Source organism: Camelus dromedarius, chromosome 18, assembly GCF_036321535.1.
Source record: "Camelus dromedarius isolate mCamDro1 chromosome 18, mCamDro1.pat, whole genome shotgun sequence".
Taxonomy (NCBI): Eukaryota; Metazoa; Chordata; class Mammalia; order Artiodactyla; family Camelidae; genus Camelus; species Camelus dromedarius.
This window is the reverse complement of record NC_087453.1, coordinates 8509295-8531195: the sequence shown is the minus strand read 5'-3', so window position 1 is coordinate 8531195 and position 21901 is coordinate 8509295. Positions and strand designations below refer to the sequence as shown.

The following is a 21901-nucleotide window of genomic DNA, read 5'->3' as shown; positions in this document are numbered from 1 at the left end:
CTGTTCATTCATTCAGCACATTTATTAAGCAATTACTGTATGGTGAGAACAAGACAGACAAAATCCTTGCCCCTTAGGGCCAGCAGGGAAAAGAGACATTAAACAACTAAATACACATACATGTGGGAGGCAATGGAAGTATAGATCTTAGAGTGCAGAAGTGGGAAGGGCAAGGGGAAGTAAAGGGCACCAATAAGGGGAAATTACTTGATCACTGCTGTGATACAGGTTCTCAACCTCAGCACGACTGATACTTTGAGCTGGATTGTTTTGTTGTTGGGGACTGTCTTGTGCATTGTGGGATGTTTAATTTTGCAGAACTGGACCCTAAATAGGGTAAATCTTACTGTAGATAGATTATGTCTTTTTTGTATATATTTTTTTATTGAAGTATAGTCAGTTTACAATGTTGTATCAATTTTTCATATACAGCATAATGCTTCAGTCACACATGAACATACATATATTAGTTTTCATATTCTTTTTCACCGTAAGTTACTACAAGATATTGACTATAGTTCCTGGTGCTATACAGTATAAACTTGTTGTTTATCTATTTTATATATATTAGTATCTTCAAATCTCAAACTCCCAATTTATCCCATCCCACCCCCTTTCCCCCCAACCATGTTTGTTTTCTATGCCTGTGAGTCTGTTTCCGTTTTGTAAGTAAGTTTGTTTGTCTTTTTTTTTAAGATTCCACATATAAGTGATACCACATGGTATTTTTCTTTCTCTTTCTGGCTTACTGCACTTAGAATGCCAATCTTCATGTCCATCCATGTTGCCGCAAATGGCATTTTTATTATTTTTATGGCTGAGTAATATTCCATTGTATAAATATACAACAGCTTCTTTATCCAGTCATCTATTGATGGACATTTAGTTTGTTTCCATGTCTTGGCTATTGTAAATAGTGCTGCTATGAACATTGGGATGCATGTATCTTTTTGAATTAAGGTTCCCTCTGGATATATACCCAGGAGTGGGATAGATAGATTATGTCTTAATAAAAAAAGTGAAAAATAATTATTTCAGAAGACTTTACAATAGGACTATAAATTGTACATTTGGAGGGAAATCAAGCTTGGTGAGAACACTGAAGCAAATCTTGACTCCAGTGGGGGAACTGTGTCAGCGGGAGTGAGAATCCAGGACCATTCGGACCACACTTACATGTAAGCAACTGGGCGAACTTTATGGAAATGCAGGCGTTTGATGTTGGATGTGAGGAATGACTGTTTTCCACACATAAGAAAAAGATGGCTCCAAACAGGTTAATGCAAAAGCACTCTGGGGAGAACTACTGGATTTCACACCAGTCTTTGTGAGCTTAGCTCATGGGTCAACCAGCCTTGCTGAAAGAGGGGGAAACTCCGCTGAGTAGAAAAGAATCTTGTTTGCTCAAACTTGTGGCTGTCTTCAGATTATACACTCATTTAGGGCCCATTTAAGAGATCTTGTAGAGCTTCTTTAAATGGCATTAAAACTTAGTCTCAAAAGCAGGAGATCGACATAACATTTAAGATTTAGGCAACTTTCAAAATCATATCTGGTTCGTCCAAACCCGAAAGTGAATTGGGATTTTGTCTTTTTAAATGACACGCTTTAGTGCCAATAACAATAGAGACCAATGAGTCAATGGCCCATGCAATTTCAAAACTGTGGTTTTCATCTTATGGCTGGTGGGGACTTCCACAAAAGTCACAATGTTAATACAGGAACAATGAAAAAAAAGATGGAAACATGACAGAGGCGTAGACCAATGTCTGTATGTTTACACAAGTCCAACTAAACCCTCTGCTAGTGGTATTTATAAGTATAACCATAAATGGCAGGGCCCGCATATGTCCCTGGCTCTGCCATTTAGTAGCTCTGTGGCCTGAGGAAGTCCCTTCATCCCTCTGAGCACCAGCTTTCTCATTTCTAAACTGCAGATGGTGATAGGACCTGCCTCATAGGGTTGCTGTGAGAACAAAATAAGACACTGCGTGTTAAGTAAGGTGATGTATTAGTTTCCTATGGCTGCTGTAACAAATTATCACAAACTTAGTGGCTTAAAGCAACACAAAGTTATTGTCTTCTAGTTCTAAGGTCAGAAATCGAAAATGGATTGTATGGAGCTAAAAACCAGGTGTTGGCAGAGCTGTGTTCCTTCTTAGAGGCTCCAGCGGGGTATCTATTTCCTTGCCTTTTCCAGCTTCTAGGGGCCTGCCGAATTCCTTGGCTTGTGGCACATCCTCCATCTTCAAAGCAAACAGCATGGCATCTTCTGATCACTCTCTTGGACCCTTCTTCCGTACTCACATCATCCTCTCTGACTTTGATCCTCCCTTTTATAAGCACCCTTGTGGTTACACTAGGGCCACCAGAGTAATCCAGGATATTCTCCTCATCTCAAAATCCTTCGCCTAATAAGCCCTGCAGAGTCCCTTTTGCCACATAAAGTAACACATTCACAGGTTTAGGGGATTAGGGCATGGACCTCTTTGGGGGGCTCATTATTCTGTCTACTGTAAATGGCTGTTAATGGTGTTATCTGTATAGTTTGCTGGTTACAAAATCTCTATAGTAATGTAGAATACTGATAGTGACATATTGGTAAAGGGGGAAAAAAGATGTTCTCAAACTGCTGTATGAAAAGCTTCCATAGGAAAGAAGACTGGGAGAATACACACCAGAATGCTAACAGTGGTGATTAGGGTTAAATTGGTGTAACTAGGAGTGGTGTTGCTTTTCTCTGTTTTTTGGTAGCACTTTTATATTACCTTTATAATAAAAATATTTTAATGAAAATCTTAGCGAATCTGAAAATCGAAATATCTTAATTATACATGTATATTATTTTTATATATTGTTCTGGCTATCAACTGATGCATGACAGATCACCCCTAAATTTAGTGGCTTAAAAACAACAGTTTATTATTCTCATTCACAGTTCTGTGGGTTGACTGGACTTGGCTGAGTGGTTCTCACGTGGGTTCTCTCAGGCCGTGGCAAGCAGATGGCTGCTGGGGTTGATGTTATCTTGACTTGGGCTGGACGTCTCAGGGTCCTTCCACTGGAGTGGCCTGGATTTATTCCATGGTGGCTCAGGGCTACACAGGTCAGGAGGCCCAGAACTGGCCCAGCATCACTTTCACCATGTTCTGTTGGTCAAAACAGATACAAGGTCAAGGCCAGTCTAGATCCCAGGGGGTGGGAGAGTAGACTCCATATCTCAGGGGAAAGAATGTTTGACAGCCATCTTTGAAATCAAGTTAACATGCACCTGACTCTTTCTCTGCCAACTCCTCCCACATATCGTCCTGGGATGTTACATGCTTTCCTCCTCCCCAGCTTCATTCTGGCTTGTCTCCCTCTTCTTCTTTGAGGGGAGTATCATTGCGGAAGCACATCAAAGTTTTGTGGGTTTTCAGTTAAGGCATGAAACTTGTCCCCTCCAGCAGCATCAAGAGCTTAAGTTTCTTAGAGAAGATGAGGTGAGCTTTTTTGTTTTTTTCTGCTTGTTTAACATCCCTTCCCACTTCCTGGGCCAGGATCCCAAGCTTTCTGTGGGGGAACTCTGGTCAACCACAGTGCCTCACACTCTATTAGCCTATAAGTGGCCAAGTGACCTGGGCCAAGCCAAACAAACCCTCTCTGAAATTTGAATCCTCAACAGTGACAAACAAATTCTGAAAAGAAGTTTACAGTGGACACTGTATGAGATTCCTCACAGACTATTACATCCCAGGTGCAGGGAGAGCCTTATTAGGCTAAACCAGGGTTTTTTCAGCCTTTGTACTGTTGATGTTCCAGAATAGATAATTTTCTGTAGTATGTGAAGGAGGGAGGCATTGTCCTGGGCATTGTAGGATATTTAGCTGCATCTCTGATTTCTACCCATGAGACGCCACTAACACCCCTCTAGTCATGATACCCTCAGATGTCTCCCAGCATTGCCAAATATCCTCTGGGGGCCAAAATCACCCCCTGTACCTCTTGCTGATGATGGGTTTGGGGTGAACAGACCCAAGCCAGTTGAGCCAATGAGAAACCAGGAGAGATTTCCTGGGGACTTCTGGCAACAACACTTCTGGCAGCAACACTTCCGTACTCTTAAGAGAGAGCCAGGAAAAGCTACTCTTTCTTCCCTACTGGATGTTAACAGTTTTATAGCCTGATTACTCCTGGCCACCACTTTGCATCCACAGAAGGACCCAGCTTTCAGTGGAAGCCATTATGTAGATGGTAGAGGAAAGAGAGAGAGAACCAGGTTCTCAAATACATCCTTGAACCTCTGAGTCAATTTTAGAGTTGCCCTGCCTACCAACTCCCTTACTGCTTAAGCCAATTTGAGTTGTCCTTCTCTGTTACTTGCAGCCATAGCGTCCTAAGTGCCACATTGTCAGGGCTGAAGAGGACACTTACCGGCTAATGCAATCAAGATCCCCCAGGGCATGCTGATTCTAGTCCTTTTCAAACTTGCTTCTGGAACTTTCTCTCTCCATTTCTATACAGTGCCTTGCATCCATCTCACAAATTCCCTTCTGTTCCTATTGGCCAGAACCAATGTCATGATTTGCAGGAGGGGAATTCTGTTACCTCAGCTGACTAATTTCAGCCCCATAAAAACCAACATTTCCAGCCACCATACCACTTCCATGGGGCTACCTTAGAACCTGTTTGCTGACTCACCTGCTGTTTCACAAAGTGCTGCTTATGAGGCGTGCAAGAAAGACTGAACCTCATGTGAACAGGTCGATGAGAAAATCAATACAGAAAACATTCCGGTAAGTTCTAAAGGCAGTACCACACAGGGTGGGTCATGCCCAGGGCAGATGAGTGGAGTTACCCGGTGCACCCCGAGGACTGCCAGATCTATTAGGAGATGAGAAGTAGGTAAAAGGGCAAAGAGAAAGGCAGGATTTAATGGTCATAAAGGCCCTGGCTTCATCACCAGCTTGCTCTGGGACCCCAAGGGAGCTGCCTTTCCCTCATCCGTCAGATGAGCTTCTGATCATACTCACTTCTCAGGGCTGGTGTGCGCTGTGCCTGAGGCACACGCCTAACCGGTTTAGGGATATGTCTCAACTAGCTGAGGTGTAACCATGAAATCGTTTTATTTTTATAATTACTACTACCAAATACTCTCTGTTGAAACTTCCCATTTCCCTCTGGGTGACATTAAAAATACTAGCGTAGAAGGAGTATTCATAGTAGAGGCAGCAGCCAGCTCTCACGGCCCTCCCCACGTGCCAGGCGCCGCTCTGAGCACCTCGCAGACATAGTTCGCCGAGGCCTCACAATGACCTCATGAAGGAGGAACCCCGTGTTATAGACGCAGAGAAACAAGAAGTTCAGCAATTTGCCCAAAGTCATGCAGCTCTTAAGGGGTGGGCTTCCTCCACCTTCCCTCTTCCAGTCCCACCACTTGTCAGGCTCTTTTGGTTACCAGAGCTGTCTCCTTTCAGCTCTTAAAATAGAACTCAAAATTCCTCAGATTAAAATCTCAGTCTCAACCAGTGAGCCACAGCTAGACCCAGCGTGGAGGAGTCTCCTGGCCATAATGCCGACCAGAGAAGGCAGACACAAAAGAGCACCCACTGTGTGATTCCATTTATGCAAAATTCAAAACCAGGCATAACTAATCCAGGCTGTTCAGAGTCAGGATGGTGGTAGTCCTTGAAGAGGGCATGTAACTAGTAAGGGCACAAAGGCGGTTCTCCGGGGAAGCCGGTAGAGTTCTGTATGTTGATCTGGATGCTGTCTATATGAGTGTGTTCCATTGGTGGAAATTCTTTAAACTGTGTACTTATATATTTTTTTCTGCATGGGTGTTATATTTCAGTAAAAATTTACTTGAAAAAACTTCAATCTAGAATTCGATTCATCATTCTGCACCCTTCCCCATTCCATCACCCAGTTCGAGCAAGACATGGCTCTAAGGGCTTGGGGGGGGCAGGTAGGAGTTGAAGTGGGGTGCCATTCCACTGAAATGGTTTCACAGGGAGCCCTGAAGCGAGGTGGCTGTCCTCAGCTGCTAGATGACCTTTGAATTTAGACTGAGTGACTTAGAGGGCCCCGAGGGCCCTTTCATCATTTTATTGTATATGTAAAGTGCCTGGGGCAAAGCATATGTAATAGGGGGGATCCCAGGATGGAAACTCAACATTTTCAATATCTTGAGGACTAGAAGTTGGGATGGCATCATCTTTTAAAGATGCCAGAAGTTTGTGGAGTCACAGTTGGTCGAAGACAACACTTCTCCTTGCAGCCTTTTAGACAGTTAGACAGAAGGAAAAGCCAAAGTCCGCTGTCTTAGGCCGAATTCCTCCAGAAGCCACCTGCTGAGGCAAGGACTTGAATGCGAGTAAGTGATTTGAGAGGAGATGGCGGGGAACAGCAGTCCCGGAGTAGGGGAAGGAGGCAGGAACAGGAAGGGAAGGGCACTCAGGAGCAGATTGCCACCGTGGGCCTGGGCCCAGGGGGCTCAGTCCCGCTGGGGACCTCTGAGTTGCATGACCTGCGGAGCAAGGAGCTGAGGTTCTTATCCACTAACTCCACTTGTCATTGGTTGAGGGCTGCTTCTGAAGACATGTGCTTTCTGACCAGACCCTGCGGGGAGCTGAGCCTGCTCTGGTGGCCAGAGAAAGCTTTCAGCCAGAGAGCTGCAGGTGTGAACGCCGTGGGTGGAGGGGATGTGTGCAGGCCATCAGCATGATGGGCACACCTGTCCCCAGACATCTTGTTCTCTGATCTGCGTAAGTGTGGTCAGCTTAAGTGTTACTTAGAGACAAAAGCGTTCCCAGCTGATACGGGAAGATCAAGGGAGGCTGGAGTAGACTGAAGTAACCATTAAGAGCAAGAAGAGACAAGTGATAACCAGAGTTCAAGGAAAAGGTATTCAGATTTCTCAGAAAGTGTTGTGGAGGCGAAGGGACTTGATTTCCTGCTGCATCATGAGATGGGAATTAGATCTCACTGATTGTTTATTAAAGGAGGGGATGACCCCCTCTGGAGGGTGAAGAACTTGAAAACCTTTAAGTTTGATAAAGAGAGGGAGAGAGACAGACCGGAAAGAGAGAGTGAGAGATACAAGAGGGGAAGACGTACAGGGGAAGAGGGAGATGGAGAGGAGACAGAGACAGCCAAAGAAATGTGGAAACACACATACCAAAGCGGTAAGTCACTGTCTTAAGCGGTGAGACTAAAGCAGTAAGTTTTCTCTCTTTCGTATGTGCTTTTAAAGATTTCTTCATTAAACCTGTATTGCTTTTGTGATTAGACAAAAATTGAGAAAAAAAAAGTTCCCACCTGCAATGCTACAATTTACAACTGAGGTGAGGGAGTGCTCACCTTGAATCGCTTCTCTCTTTAGTTCTTTCACATTTCTTGAAATGATTTAAATTCAAACACAGTTTCCTTCCTTCTGTCCCTCCTTCCTTCTTCCTTTGTTTGGGGAAGATCTGGGTCAGAGTCGGCTCAGTGCTGAACCAGAGCTGCGGCTGACAGTGGGTGGATTAAAGGTAGTTTAAGGAGAAAAGAATTAGAAGCTGCTTTGGAACTGAGAAGTGGATTAACTTCTTCCTGGCTCTACCTCTGCAAGAACTGTCTTGTCCCAGAATAGTATTGGAGGGCAGTGGGGAGGGAAATGTTTAGGGAGGTGATAGAATTGGGTTTAGATGATTCACTCTTTCATATATTCATTCAACAAATATTCAGGGAGCACCTCTTGTTGCCCAGGTCCTGAGCTACCCTGGGGATAGACCAAGATGAATACTACACAGACCATGCATGGGAGGAGCTCACGGTCAGCTGAGAGAGACACACATCTGGACTGATAAGACCAATACTAGAGGATCGATCTGTGCCAAAGTAGAGGTTTGCACAAAGGCAGAAGTTCTGCTTTCGCCTCACCCAGATACAGATCTCGGTCCTAAAATGCAGAAGTAAAAACTGATGAGGGAGATTCTTATTTAAAAGAACAGTGGTGACAAGCTGACGCAGGTGGTTTCCGAAAGATCTTGACTTCCAAAGCCACTGGTGCTTTGTGGAAAGAATGAAGCTAAACTTGAGACCCAAAGGGCTGGAGGAAGGTAGAGATGGAAGGCAGACAGTGTATCAGCATGCTTTTGGCTGCAATAACAAAAAGACCAACACAAAGTGGCTTCAATGATTAAAAAAAAGTTTGTGATCTTTACAAAGAAGTCCAGATTGAGGTGGTTCCCAGAACATTTCAGTGACGCGATGACTTTGCCAACAACTCAGGTGCTCTCTATGTCTGTGCTCCCCGAGCCTCAGTTTGTGGAAGAAGAGGCACAATTCCTCCCACGTGTCTCTCTTCCAAAAGGGAGAAACCTTTCCCAGAAGCTCCCGGGCAGACTTTGCCTTGCATCCCATTTGCTGAGCTTGAGTTATATGTCCATGTCTAACTGCAGAGGTGGCTTGGAAAAGGTATAGCTCAGTTTTTCAGCCTCTGTTATAATGGGTGGGCTCGGTCAGCCAAGAAAAAAGGGGGAAAGGAATGATGGGTAAATAGGCAACCAAAAGTATCTGCCTCAGAAGGGAATTAACATTCTCTGGGCACTATTTGTAACCCTAGCTGTCCCCAAAATTTCCAGCTTCCCCTTTAATATATAAGTAACACAAGGAACCCATGACTCGAAGAAGACCAAACTTTTTTATCAGGTTCTTTCTGCAGGATATTACTCAGAATCTCTGGGGGATATTCACATGTCCTATGGACCATCCCTCTGGCTGCTTAGCAACCACAGTGAGCTGTCTCTCCCAGGACTTCTACTGCCCTTGTTTGCCTTCTCTTAACTGCCTGTGTCGGGATGCTGCTCCTGTCCCCAACACCATCTTGATCTGGAGGTGGTACACTGCCCTCTTCCTTAACAGCCCCCAAAACATGGCTGGGTTAATAAGAATATAGATTCAATGGCTATAACTAAGAGTCCCACTAATGGTGGCTTGAACAGAGCAGAAGTTTATTTTTAACAATAAGAATGAAGTCTGTAAGCAACCTCCCATGGAGGGAGACTTCCTCATCCTTTCTCTCTAGAATTTAGAGCCCTACTCTTCCTTGCCTACCCCTGACATGGGCAGTGGGACTATCCAGTTCCTTCAGGGGAAAGCTCCACCTACTGTGTGGTTCCCCATGGCCCTGATGAGGGCACCGTGAGAGGTAAGTACATTCCCCTGAGTCTGGATCCCTCTGCTTTCAGTCAGTCCCAATGTGGGTCTTCTCCATAGGTCTCCTTCCAGCACAAGGAGAGGAAAAGTTCAGGCCAGCCCCGCTCTCTCTGCACAGTCAGGTCTGAAATGGAAGACCATTTTCATCTTCAAATATGAAAACTATTGGAGCAAATACTTGATTAAAAAGACACACACCTTCCCCAAGTACTTCAGGAACACTTCTAACTAAGTGTAAGCTGAGAAGTTAATTCTTTTTCTCTAAAAGGCGGCCATCCTGCTACAGACCCCACTCAACTCATAGACATTATGTCCATGCTGCTTTGTGACAGGGGACAAGTTACATAGCCACTGTTTCCTCACCTGTGAAATGAGGTTAATAACAGGCCCTGTCAGAGAGTTGTTGGGAAGCTGTAGAGAGATAATGGAGGTAAAGTGCTAGCTTAGCACAGAGCCTGGCCCAGAGTTAACACCCAATACAGGTAGCAATTGTAATTATTATTACTAAACAATAGTAAACAACTCAACATGGGGGATCTGTATCTGAATAATGTCACTGTTTTAAGACTTCCCCCAAGAGCAGTGGTTCCTCCCAGAGTAAAGCGGGGAAACCATTTCCATTTTCAAAGACAGAAACTGCTTCTAACCTACTTCAAGAATTTGAAAATCTAGTCTCATTTCCAGGATTGGCTATATAATTTGCAAGACCCTATGCAAAATGAATATGCAGGGCCCCTTGTTCAAAAATTATTAAGAATTTGAAGACGGTGGCAGCAGAAAATTAAACCAAGCACAGGGCCCTTCTGAGCCCAGGGTCCTGTGTGGCTGTTCAGATTACAAACACACCCAGCCAAGCTGGCCCTGCTCACCTCCACCAGCACAGCAAAACTCAGAGATGTAAAACAGGATGTTGCAACATATACTATGAAAATATCTGGGGGCAGATGGTAGCCTGCTTTTCCCCCTCAGCAACCTGTACAATCGCAATAACAACAGCTACATTTATTAAGTCCTTGCCCTGAGCTAGTGACGAGGCTCAGACACCATCTCATTCAACCATCACATCCCCGTCTTAATGTAAAAGATAGAAAACTGACGTCAGAGAGGGTAAGGAACCTGTCCAGGGGCATACAAGCCCAAGCCAGCCAGTTGGCAGAATCTGCACCCAGAATCATTGTGCGCTACCAAAGTGTCCCACAGCCCCCACCCCTCCAAACTGGAGGGTGGGAGAAGCTGCAGTGGCCTCTGGAAACCCTCCCAGACTCCTCCTTTGCTGAAAGTGTGGGTCCAGGTCTAGTTTCCATGCTTGGGTCAAACTTCCCTGCTCGAACCTTCCCCCATGCCTCTGACCCTCCTTTCTCAGAACTCACATGATTCCTTCTAGTTCCCCTGAGTGCCTGCTTCTCCCGACGCTGGGCAGTCACCCTTTAGGACAGGCAGCTCCATATTAGATTTATTTATTTCTGTTTTTATTTTTAATGGCTTGGAGTAAAGTCTGAAATATTTTCAGGGGCAGTGGGGGAGGCAGGGAGAGTCTTCACAGGATGTGGAAGAGCTCAGTAACAATGTGAATGAGGAGCTTCTGGGCTGCTGACCTTCCTCTAAGTTCTGAAACAATGCAGAACTCACATGTATTAATAGAATTTCAGAACTGGAGGCAGCACCTAGAGCTAAACTGGGTTCAAATCCTGGCTCCACTAGGATTTCTTAGCTGTGTGACCACGGGCAAGTTGCTAAACCTTTCTGTGTTTCAGTTCAAATGGGAGATAATAACAGTAGTGGCTTCACCGTTTTGTTGTAAGTGGTGATTATTATCACTACTATCATGTCTTCATTATAATTATTATTTGTTTAGAGCTCATGAGAGTTCTTGAAGAGACTGTGTAGCATTATGACACAGATGCTGAAACCAGACTGCCTTTATCTAAATCCTACTTCCATATTTATAGCTGTGTGACTTTAGTTAAGAAATTGATCTCTCTGGGCCTCGTTTCTTCATTTGCCAGTACTTCCCTTGGACAAAGAGACTGGCTTAGGGATAACATGTGAGACTCAATTGGACCAATGTGATTCAAGGCCAGGACTTGTGCTGGGCCCACAGTGGGAAAGAAGCACTTTTTCCATCGGAGTTGCTGAGCTGGCAGGATGTGGGCCTGGAGCTGCTGGGTCCATCCTAGTTACCGGAGGAAAGCCTGTCTGAGACTAAAGCTAACACAGGGGGCAACAGGAAGAGAGCTGGAGTGAGAACGAGTCATGATGTTATTGTTTGAGCCCTCGGATGCTCAGTGTCTGAAGCAAGCCACCTTTGGACTTCCCAGTTTCATGAGCCAGTGAATTCCCCATTTTGCGAAAGCTACTTTCAGTTGAGTTTTTCTCACTGGAAAGCATCCAGGCTGACACTAAGAGGTTAAGCCACTTGCCCAAGGTCTGAAAACCAGTAAGTGGCAGACCCAGGATTTAGAAGCTTCTAACCTGCTGTGCCCAGATCAGCATTCTGTATTTGGGTGTTCATTGATTTTACCTCTTTCCCCATTTTCTCATCTGCAAAATGGGATTATACCAGGCTTGCAGGACTGTTGGGATATATAAAATGTGAAGTCACACTTAGCACTCTCTGTGGCTGGAGGCTGAAGCTCTGTGCATCCAGTTTCCAGTGCTGCAGGCCTGGGTTTTGCCCCTGGTTAGATATTCCATCTCAGGGATGTCTTTGGGTGACCCCAAATCAGCCAACCAGTCAAGGTACCCAAACTATGTTAGCATCTCAGCGGGAAGGGCCTCTTCGTCTCCTGGCTGTGTCCTCACTGGTAGACAGAGGGAGCTGGATGACCCTGAGGACCCTCGAGGTCCTATGCTATGAGGTAGAAAGAAGCTCTGTCATCTAGGTTTCTGGAACCTTCCAAGGACTTGTGGGCCAAACTGGGAATGACCTGTAGCTCAGGAAGACAGCACTGAACCAAATCGACTTAGTCACTTGTCTTGATGAAGTTTACGTTTTGTGGTCGAGATGGATGATAACACATAAACATGTGGCATAATACCACGTGGTTAACCAACAGTAGGGAGAAAATACGTCCCCAAATGCCTGGTACGTGCCGACAGGGAAAAGGGATAGAGACTGGGGGAGCTGTTTATTAGGGCCATCAGAAGGGGCCTCTCCAAGGAGGTGACATCTCGTCAGAGACTAGTTTGGGCTCCCTCTGAATCCCAAGCTCTCAGCACTGTGCTACCTCCCAGAAAAAAAGACCAGGACAGATTTTTTACCAGGAAATTAGCTGACACTGCTAAGTTAGGAGTTGATGATCCATCGGAGGCTTGGTAAACAGCCATCCTTCTATATTGACAACTCTTTAGGACATTTTTAAAAGTTTAATGGGTCATTGATTTCCTCCATTAGTTAAATCTGTGAAGGAAAGGCCTGAGAAACCACGTGAGACCATTCTTCAGGCAAGACTGCCAGGAAATGGTTTTAGCTATCATAACACATGGTCATTTGTTTATCTTCTAACCAGTCATCGCTGAAAGATTCCCAATCATCACCATCACATCTCTGGGGGATACCAGGGCCTGGCTGGTTCTGGGCCAGACCTTGGCAGGGAACTGGCAGAGCTTTACAGATGAAAGTCAAGCCTCAGAGAGCCACAGAAGATTCCAGTGCCTCAGATCCCTCCTCTCAACCCAATATCAGCAGGACACAGACAAGAAGTCAAAGTCCCTACCCTCATGGAACATTATAGTTGGGGGCAGCAGAAGGAAGCAAGCCAATAAATAAATAAAGAGGAGGATTTTAGAGATGGGTGCTGTGATGCAAAAAAATAAGGTCACTGGTAGGGAGTGACTGGTGGCTATTTTAGAGTCCATGGTCAGAAACCTTCTGCAGAGGTGGCATTTGACCTGAGACTTGAAGGGTGAGAAGATCTGCAGGAAGAGTGTCCCTGCATCAGGGATAGCTGGTGCAAAGGTCCTGAGGCAGAAACTCATTCAATGTATTAGAAGAGTGGACTAGGGTAAGGAACAAGAAAAGGAGAGGGGTTGGGGAGGTGGGCCAGGGTTAGGACTTATTTGGGTTTCATTCTAAGAAGGATGGAAACTATTGGAGAGTTTTACATAGAATAGTTTCATGATCCAAACATTAAAAGGGCTCTCTGCCTGCTGGTGTGTGAATGGATATAATGGTGATTAGCTGATACCTGAAATTAGGGGTTTCATTCAGGACCAGTATTTCTGACAAAGTCTTACCCTCTGCTACTTTAGGAGGTTGAGTGGGGGGGCCCTCAAAAATATATGTCCAAGTCCTAACCCCCAGTACGTGGAATATAACCTTATTCAGAAAAAGGGTCTTTGCAGGTGTAATTTATCTTGGATGACACAGAGAAGAAAACTGTATAACGACAGAGGCAGAGACTGGTTTATGCTGCCACGAACTGAGGAATGAAGAGGCAAGGAAGGACTCTCCCCTAGAGACTTCAGAAGGAGTGTGGCCCTGTCAGTATGTTGATTTCAGACTTCTGGCCTCCAGAACTGTTCAAAAATAAATTTCTGTTTCTTTAAGCCACCAAATTTGTGTTGATTTGTTACAGCCACCCTAGGTAACTAATACATCCACTAAACACACGTGGACCCTGCTCTAGCCTCCTGTACCACCCCCTACACTCCTCCGCCAAGATCCTGTGCATAGCTTTGGCCCCACTCAAAGGCGGCTCCAGTCACTGGGTGGCACTCCCTGCAGGCCTGAGGGCCACTTGGGCTCCAGATGGGCATCTGATTTATTTACTTACTTAGCTCAGCCCATGGGGAGAGGAATGAACCAGCCCTGTTCTCTGTTTCCCCCAAGGAGCTCTCAGTTCTGTGAGTTCCAGAGAAACTTGCACTCAAAGAAATAAGGGCAGGAAGAATATACGAACCTGGAGTCACTTAAACAGCTAAGACTTAAATTAGGCAGCTTCCAAGTGTAAGGTTCCCAAACTTTTCACCTGAATGGGCATCTTTTGTTAATTTCCCCCTCCATGGAATACTCAGTTTCTAAAGATATTGTCTATCAAACCAATTGCATTTGTTCAATAAGAATTTACTTCCTACCTGTTATTATTTGAAAGTATATAGTAATGAGGGCTCATATTTATTGATCCACTCACTATACTAAAAGCATTATATATACTCTTTCAATCTTCACACCACCCTATTTATTATCTTCATTTTACAAAGAAGGGAACAGAGGCAGAGAGGGGTTACATAATTTGCCCAAGGCTGCACAGCTAGCATTTAGTAGAGCTGGAATTTGGATTCAGGCAGCTTGGCTTCAAAGTGAGCACTCCCCTGGAGACTGGGTTAGAATCCTGGCTTTGATACCAATATGCAAAGCTACTCTGGGCAATCAATTTTGCCTCTCTGCACTTCAGTTTCCTCATCTACAAAATGAGAATGATAAAAGTGCCTATATTTTAGGGTTGTTGTAGAGATTAAATGAGTAATGCACTTGGAATGCCAGGCACAGTGCCCGCCACAAGCACTCAAGGGCTGAGCTCGAATTCAACACAGCTGCTCTGGGGAGGCTGAGATGGGAACAGTGAACACAGATGATTCCATCCTGTAGGTTCTCTGACCCCAGGGAGTTCACAATCTCCATGTAATGTGCCAGGCCCAAAGCTGGCTGGCTTAAAGTAAACCTGCAGGAAGGCAACCTGACCAGCCCTTCTCATACGTGCTTCAAGGACCACAGGTGTAGAATTAGCTGGCGTTGCTGGTGAAAAATAGATTCCTGTACCCGAATCCTTTGGAAGTGAGCCCAGAAATCTGCTATTATCCAACACACTAACGCACCATGGAATCTGTGCTCCATTGAGTCCACTCTGAGCAGGATTTCCTTGCTAGTTTGGGAAATACTGAAAATCATTCCAAGACCCCCAACCCCATTCATTCCTGCAGTGCCCAGGATAGGAGACCCCAAACAGAAATCTTGAGTTTCAGACAAGGACAGTACATTCAGAGAGAAGTGGGCCTTCCCCAGCAGCCAGGTGAACCATGAAGAGCTAAGTTTCAAGAAAAAAAGGGCGGAAATCTGGCCAGAGGCAGGATCTTGGAAGGGGGGTATGTAGCCCCTCACCCATACTCCAGCTTGGAGCACTGAGGCCTGGGTCCTGGCGCTGCAGGAAAGATGCTTCAAGGTCACTCTGTGACTCAACGGACCGCGTCGAGACTTGAATTCAAGATCCGCTGGGGCCTCGCAAACCCGCGCGTCGTGGGAGGAGCGCACGGGGGTCGCCTAGGCAACGGGGGCGCGCCACGCCCAAGTTCGGAGCCGGGGAGGGGAGGAGGGAGCGCACGCTGCAGGATGTCTCGCGGGGCTGAGGCCGCTTCCCCCAGCACCTCCCCCGGCTCCGCCCCGCGGAAGTGCTTGCCGACATTCCAAAGCGATGATTGGTCCTTCTGCTTGGGGGCGGAGCCCGTGGCAGCGCCGTGCGTACTTCCGGCTGCCGGGTTGACATGAAGAAGCAGCGGCAGCTAGGGCGGCGGTAGCGGCAGAAGTCGAGGCTTGCAGCGGGACTCGGGGCGGAGAGCGCGACGCGGCCTAGAGCGGCAGAAGGCGCAGTGGGCCGAGGAGGAGGCGCAGCAGCCGCCCTGGCCCGTCATGGAGATGGAAAAGGAGTTCGAGCAGATCGACAAGGCCGGGAGCTGGGCGGCCATTTACCAGGTGCGGGACCGCCCGGGAGCGCGGCAGGCCGTTCGCTTCGGCCTGGTGAACCTTCCGCTCAGACCCCCAGACCCCGTTCTCCCTCCGGGTCCCGCCCTCCATCTCGGCCCTGCTGCTTGAGGATTCGACCCGACGGCGGCAGAGGCCGGCTCCCTCTCTCTTTGTCCCCGGGGTGGGCCTGCCCCTCTCCCCGGTCTCATAGTCTCCTTTGATCCCCCACCTACCTCACATCCTCCAGCCCGGATGACCTCTCAAGCTTGGAAGCCGCCCGCCTCTGCTCTCAGCGCGAACCCTCGCGCCCCGACCCCGCCCCCCTGCCTGTCCACTCTTTGTCCCCCTGGGGTTGCTAGAACACCTCCCTCCCCACGACTTCCTTTTCTAGACTGGACCACCTCAGACTCTCTTCCTTTGTCTCCCTAGGGGAAAGGGTTACTCTCCCCTCCCTCCCTCACGTTTCCTTTCCCCTAGTCTCGGTGTGCGTCGAGTCCCAAGGATGACAGTCCCTTCCCCCTTCCTGTTCATTCATTTAATGGATCTGAATCGGCGTGCCTCTTCCGTGCTAGGCACTGCCTAGGCGCAGGAGGTAGTGTTCGCTGAACAAGACAGACAAGATCCTATCCTCCATGGAGCGTAGAGTCGAATAGGGCAGTCAAACACATGAAGAGATAATTTCAGATGGTGATAAGTGCTATGAAGAAAACAAAACAGTAGGGTAGAGAGCGGCTTCAGGGAAGGTGGGCTTCCTCAGAGAAGGGAGTCAGAGAAGATCTGTTAGAGGAAGAAACGTTTGCTCTGTTAGCTAAGCCCTGAGAGTATCAGGCCAAAGAGCCTTCCAGCCAGAAGTCCCGTAGTACCTACTTTACTGAGGCCGGAATATTACCCTGTGTCAGGCAGGCAAGGGAGAAGGTTAACGTTTTTACCCTCTCAAAAACAGCATCTTTTGCCGACGAGCATCTTATTCTTTGGTCATGTTTGAGATGATAGTGTCTTTGCAGTCCTCGTCTCCTTGTGGGTTATAGTGGTTCTTAAATTAAAAGTTAGGAAGATAGGGTTTCTGACAGATCTCTGCATCATCAGATTGAAAACGCGGAGAGGTTTACTTTCACAAGCAGTTAAATCCTCGGAAGAAAATATGTGCTCCCGATTAAATGTCATTGCGGGGGTTGTGGAGAGTAACCAAAACCGCACTGGGTATTTTAAATACGTGATGTACAGAATGGAGAGATGATGTTACTTGTGTAAAGGGAGAAGGCAGATTATTCTGTTTTCAGTTTATGAGCTCAAAAGGCAAATTGTGAGGTCCATCAGCTGGTAGTATTAAAAATCTATTTTGAGCTCCACTTAAAAAGGAAAAAAGCTTTAAGCAGTTCTTTGGTATGCTTTACTAACAAAAGCCTTTTTTTTTGGCAGGCTTGGTTTCATGTGGATTTGCATCAAGCTTACTTGACAGGGTTCTTTTTACTTGCCCTGTGATGTATATTAGTTTCTGATAGACTAATATTTATAACCACTGTAATCTGTATAAGTATGACTGATCAATATATAAAATCTGTATTCCACATCTAGTCTCTCTGAGTTAATTGAATGAATTCCACTAGTGACTTTGAGAACGTGCACATTTTCTACATTGAATTTTATACAGTAGAGTCTAAAATGGTTTTAAATGAAAAAATTCTTGATCTGAAGTGTTGGAGTTGGTTATGATGTACCCCATCACAAGTGGGGGTGGCCTCCAGGAGGCACTGGGGAAAATCTTTTATACCAAAACTGACTCAGTTGACAACAACAAATTCATATTATAAAAAGTTCTTGGTTGAATTTGATTCCTTTCGGTTTTAGGACAGAGTGGGAGACCTGTCACCCAAGCATTGTTAGAACTGTGTTAAGCATGCCACTAGCTTGGAGCATGGTCGTCTGTTCATTTCCCTCATTGTTCTAATGTGTGTCTACCTCCTTGGGACCCCAGGAGTTAGTAGAGATTGCTGTACGTTGAGATTTCTCTAGACTCTGAACCGATTGCCACATTCTTGGAGGTGGTTTCTTTTATTTTAGAGAATTATCCACTATGGGCTTTCTCACCTCTATAGTACAGATATTTTTCTTTCACAAAATTGAAGTCAGAAGCTCTTTTCTTTCTTGACGTTGAAAGTGGCTCTTTATCGGCCAGCTGTGGCATTTTTAAAAATGTAGTGTTCACTTGAGTCTAAAGTGGCAAATTTTCCAAAGTGTGCGTCAATTTACCAAAACCATTATTTTTCAAGAATTCAAAGAAATGTGTTTCTGATTGGTAGAAAATGGAAGTTAAAAAAATCAGTATTTTACAGCATGTCACAATGAGGGCGGCTTTATACAAAGTCATTTTGAGCTTGCTTAGTCTGTTGTGATTTCACAAAAATAATGTGTCACAAATGACACAAAAATAATGTCATTTTTGCTTAACATTTTGTAAAAACGGCATTGCAGTTATTTCTCACTATGCTAACTTCTAACTAGAACAAAAGATGTAAAAACTTGGAAACAATTGGGAAAAGAACAAAGGATGAAGTAGATTTTTGAGCACTGAGGAATGTGATGGTTTAGAAAACAAATGTTTCAAGCAAGGATATCTGCTGGCTCAGTTTGATAAAATGAGCATATCTGTTTTTAATTGTTAACGCTAATAAATAGCATAGATACTAATAAGCATCGAGGTCTATGAAAAGTCAACTTTGATAGCAAGTTTAAATGGCTTTAAAAATTGTCTTCTATCATTTAAATGATTGTAGGTCTGGTTTGAAAAGTGGAAGTAATTAATATATAGCAAGCCTGGAGTGTCCAGAAGAGAAGAGAGAACACAGACAGGGAAAAGGGATTGGGTTTTGGAGCAAGAATGAGAGAAGGGAGGGCTTGAATGAATGAAAAATAGGATAAGCTACCCTCCATTTGTAGTTAAGGTTTGAGTCAGGTATTTTGCTCTTTCTCGCATCTCTAAGTCTTTGATTCTCTGACAGTGTTCACTAGTTTTCAGTATGAATGATTTGATTGTTTCAGATAAAGGAGAGTGCAACAATAGCTTGTGACTTGAAGGCAAGATTTATTCTATGTTAGAGGCAGGCTTTGTAAAAGGGGCCACTCTTCCAATTGACATTTGTTTTTATAGCGGCTTTCATCGTGAAATACGATCTAATGCCTGACTAGATTAAAACCGCGTTGTAACAGAAGCTCAGTAAAACTCCTTACTGCTATACAGCTTATGTTGGTATAGTTCGAGATGAATATTTAAATTTCCCAGTAATTTTTATTTAAATATGATTCTCTTCAGAGGAAAACTGTGTTTTGTGCAGAGGAGAAAGATCTATACACTATGACTCATTTCACTTAAGAAAAAAAGACAAACGGAAATGACATGGGGAGACTGGGAAGTTCTAGTCATCTTGAGTGACCCATTAGATCTAAATGTTCTTGTGTGGCCCTGGTTTGGGTGAACTAAATATAGGTGTCTGATCACCACTTTGGAAATGGCGCAAAGATGTTTGTAATTGTCTGGACTCAGATTAACTGGGGGCACAAGTAGAAATAGTGGAGGGAAGAATTATTTTGCTGTCATTATTTGTTTGACATCACTGGCATATTTATAGGAATACTCTGGTACTTTTGGAAGTACATAGTAAACCATGTCGGATGGTTCTGAGAAGTCAGCTGGGGGCTAATGGTAATGCAAATGATTTTCAGTCGCCAGTTACCTACCATTGGGCTCCATGGCCACTCTGCTGCATTTTGCTTTTAAGCATGAACAGCTCCCCTAAACCTATAAAAAATGCCTGGTATTGAGTAATGTAATTTAATGTGTACTGAATTTCATAATATAAATAAATTTTAGAATTTCCTCTAGAGGTTTTTCAGACTATAAACTGCTGAAATAACTGTGTCTTTTGTTTTTCTTTTTCACGTTCTTTTTTTGAACTGTTTTCTGATCTTTCAGATTGCAGAATCCTTTTGGCAGTTTTGTCCTATGCTGTGCTCTTAATTGCAAGTACTTTTTCATAAGCCTGCCTGAGCACATATATATTTTGTACAAGCTGGCATCCCTCCTGCAGTGTTTGTGTTAATCCCTTCATGATAACCAATTAACACTGACTACAAATGGGCTGAGCATGTTTCTTTATACTGCCTGTGTTCAGGAAAATGGGAAGTCTCTCTGGGTCATTGTTTCCAGGACAGAGTAGTTGGGTACCAGTCACTTGGTGTGCGTGTTTTGAGTAGCCAGGAGTGCTGGGGACTACGGAATGGTCCTCGACTCCCTCTGCCACATCTCATTGATTGGTCACCATGGCGGCCTTTCTACCATCCCAGTAGTCTAGGTTTGCAAATTCTGCCTGTAATACTGCTGTCATTTCTAGTTTCACACTGCAGAAATGCATGAATCCTCAGCAGTCTCTCAGCATCTCCCCCCGCCCCACCGTGTATATTCTTCACATTATCACTGGAGTAATTGTGTTGAAAACAGACCTCAGCCTGTCCCTGCTCTGTTTAACTACTTCTGTGCTTCCGTTTATCTGTAAGGTCCAAGATCCTTAGTGTGGCAGCCAGGTTCCAGCCATCCCCTCGCTGTACCTTTTCTTCTCGCCACACCAGAAGGTGCATCGTTATCCAACTCATCCTTATCTTTCACTCCTCTGTACGTGGCTCAGCACTTTGTCTCGGCTGCCTTTCCCGCTCACTCTGGCTCGTGCCTCCCAGCTCAGATGTGTGCCCCATCGAGCTTGATTTTGGTGCTCTCACCCGTGTGCGTCCACACCCCTTTCTACCCGTCTCCTTTAAAGTCCTGCTCTCCCGGGAGCTGCTCCTTTCTGTCTGGGTCCAGCTCCTTTAGAGTCCAAGCTATGGAGGTCAGCTGTTGAATCTTTCTCATTCATTTTGGTGTCCTCTGCACTGGGCACAAAGTGCCTAAGAGGTGTTAGAGTTGAATGGATTGTCAGCACTTTGCCCCAGGCCATTACATTGTAAAGACGAACAAGTCATGGTTCCCACTTCCCGTTTGGGGGAGGAGGAATGATACACACAGTGGGATTAGCCCACATTAGTACTAACAGCAGAGGCCACTCTCAGGAAAACAGCATGATTTGAGCTGTGGCTTGATGAGGCGATTTGGAGTTGCATGCTGTGGTGGCTGGAAGAAAAGCTTGGGTTCTTACCCAGTAGGAGTTAATACCACCAGTTTGTTTCACAGGAACTTTTAAATTTAACAGCAAATTTGTACTTGGCCTGAGGCAAACTTAATAGGAAACTTGAAGGTGATACATCTGTCTCTCTAAGAACTATTGAATTACTCTGTCCTCATCACTCTTGACTTGTTCTCACATGCCTTCTTAAAGGGCTTTGCATGTAGTTATAGTAGGTTTGTGAAATGTTTTTTGATTGGGATAAAAATAGGGTTCTCTGTAAAGTAACAACCCTTATAAAATCTGTGATTTTTTTTTTTTTTAATGTACAAGTGGTAAAGGAAAACATTTTTGGCCTTTGATCAGACCACCCTTCTGGCCAAAAGAATAGTTTAATCTTTTGCTTTTTCTCTAGTCTCAGCTCTAACATTAACTACACTGAATGGGTCCCTTCCTTTCTTGAAGCTTCAGTCCCTTCCTTTGTAAAAATGGGCCTTGACTAACTGATGGGTAAATTCACATCAAGTAATAAAAGTCTGTAATGTACTCACAGAGAGAATTTAATGTTCCTGAGGTAATCCTTGTAAACACTGCAGTGGTTACTCAGTTTTGTAAGGTGTTTGGGTGTCGGTGGGTCCAGTTAGGCTCAAAAGTGTATAGGAGTTTTGTGAGTTTGAAGATTCAAAAGAATTAAGTCTTTTTTTCCCAAGAAGTATTGAACATTTTTAATAAGTAGGGTTGGTTTGACACGGTGGGAAAGTGAGTGGCACTGACATGAGTTATGCTTGCACTTTTTCTCTAAGTAGCATTGGGTGGTTTTTCCTGTAAAGATAGAGGAACTGATTCTTGAGAATTTACGAAAGATTCAACCCCAGTTAGGTACATGAAGAGT

The 21901-nt window shown here is 44.9% G+C and overlaps 1 protein-coding gene and 1 long non-coding RNA gene across 4 annotated transcripts in view; one reads left to right on the top strand and one right to left on the bottom strand.

The window, feature by feature from the left end:
- Positions 1-2896: 2896 nt before the first annotated feature.
- On the bottom strand, positions 2897-15647 carry LOC135323413 (uncharacterized). Its single transcript, XR_010385015.1, has 2 exons — positions 15281-15647; positions 2897-3149 (listed from the first exon to the last, which is right to left on the bottom strand). It is a non-coding gene; the product is annotated as an uncharacterized LOC135323413 (long non-coding RNA).
- A 10-nt stretch (positions 15648-15657) lies between these two features.
- The window catches only part of PTPN1 (protein tyrosine phosphatase non-receptor type 1), a 62727-nt gene continuing 56483 nt past the window's right edge, over positions 15658-21901 (top strand). For 2 of the 3 annotated variants that reach the window (XM_064496987.1, XM_010978662.3), the window contains exon 1: positions 15658-15868. In XM_064496987.1, coding sequence (XP_064353057.1) covers positions 15806-15868 — 63 coding nt within the window. In that variant the 5' untranslated portion in view covers positions 15658-15805. The remainder of the gene's footprint in view (positions 15869-21901) is intronic. The other variant, XM_064496988.1, reaches the window with a different exon arrangement.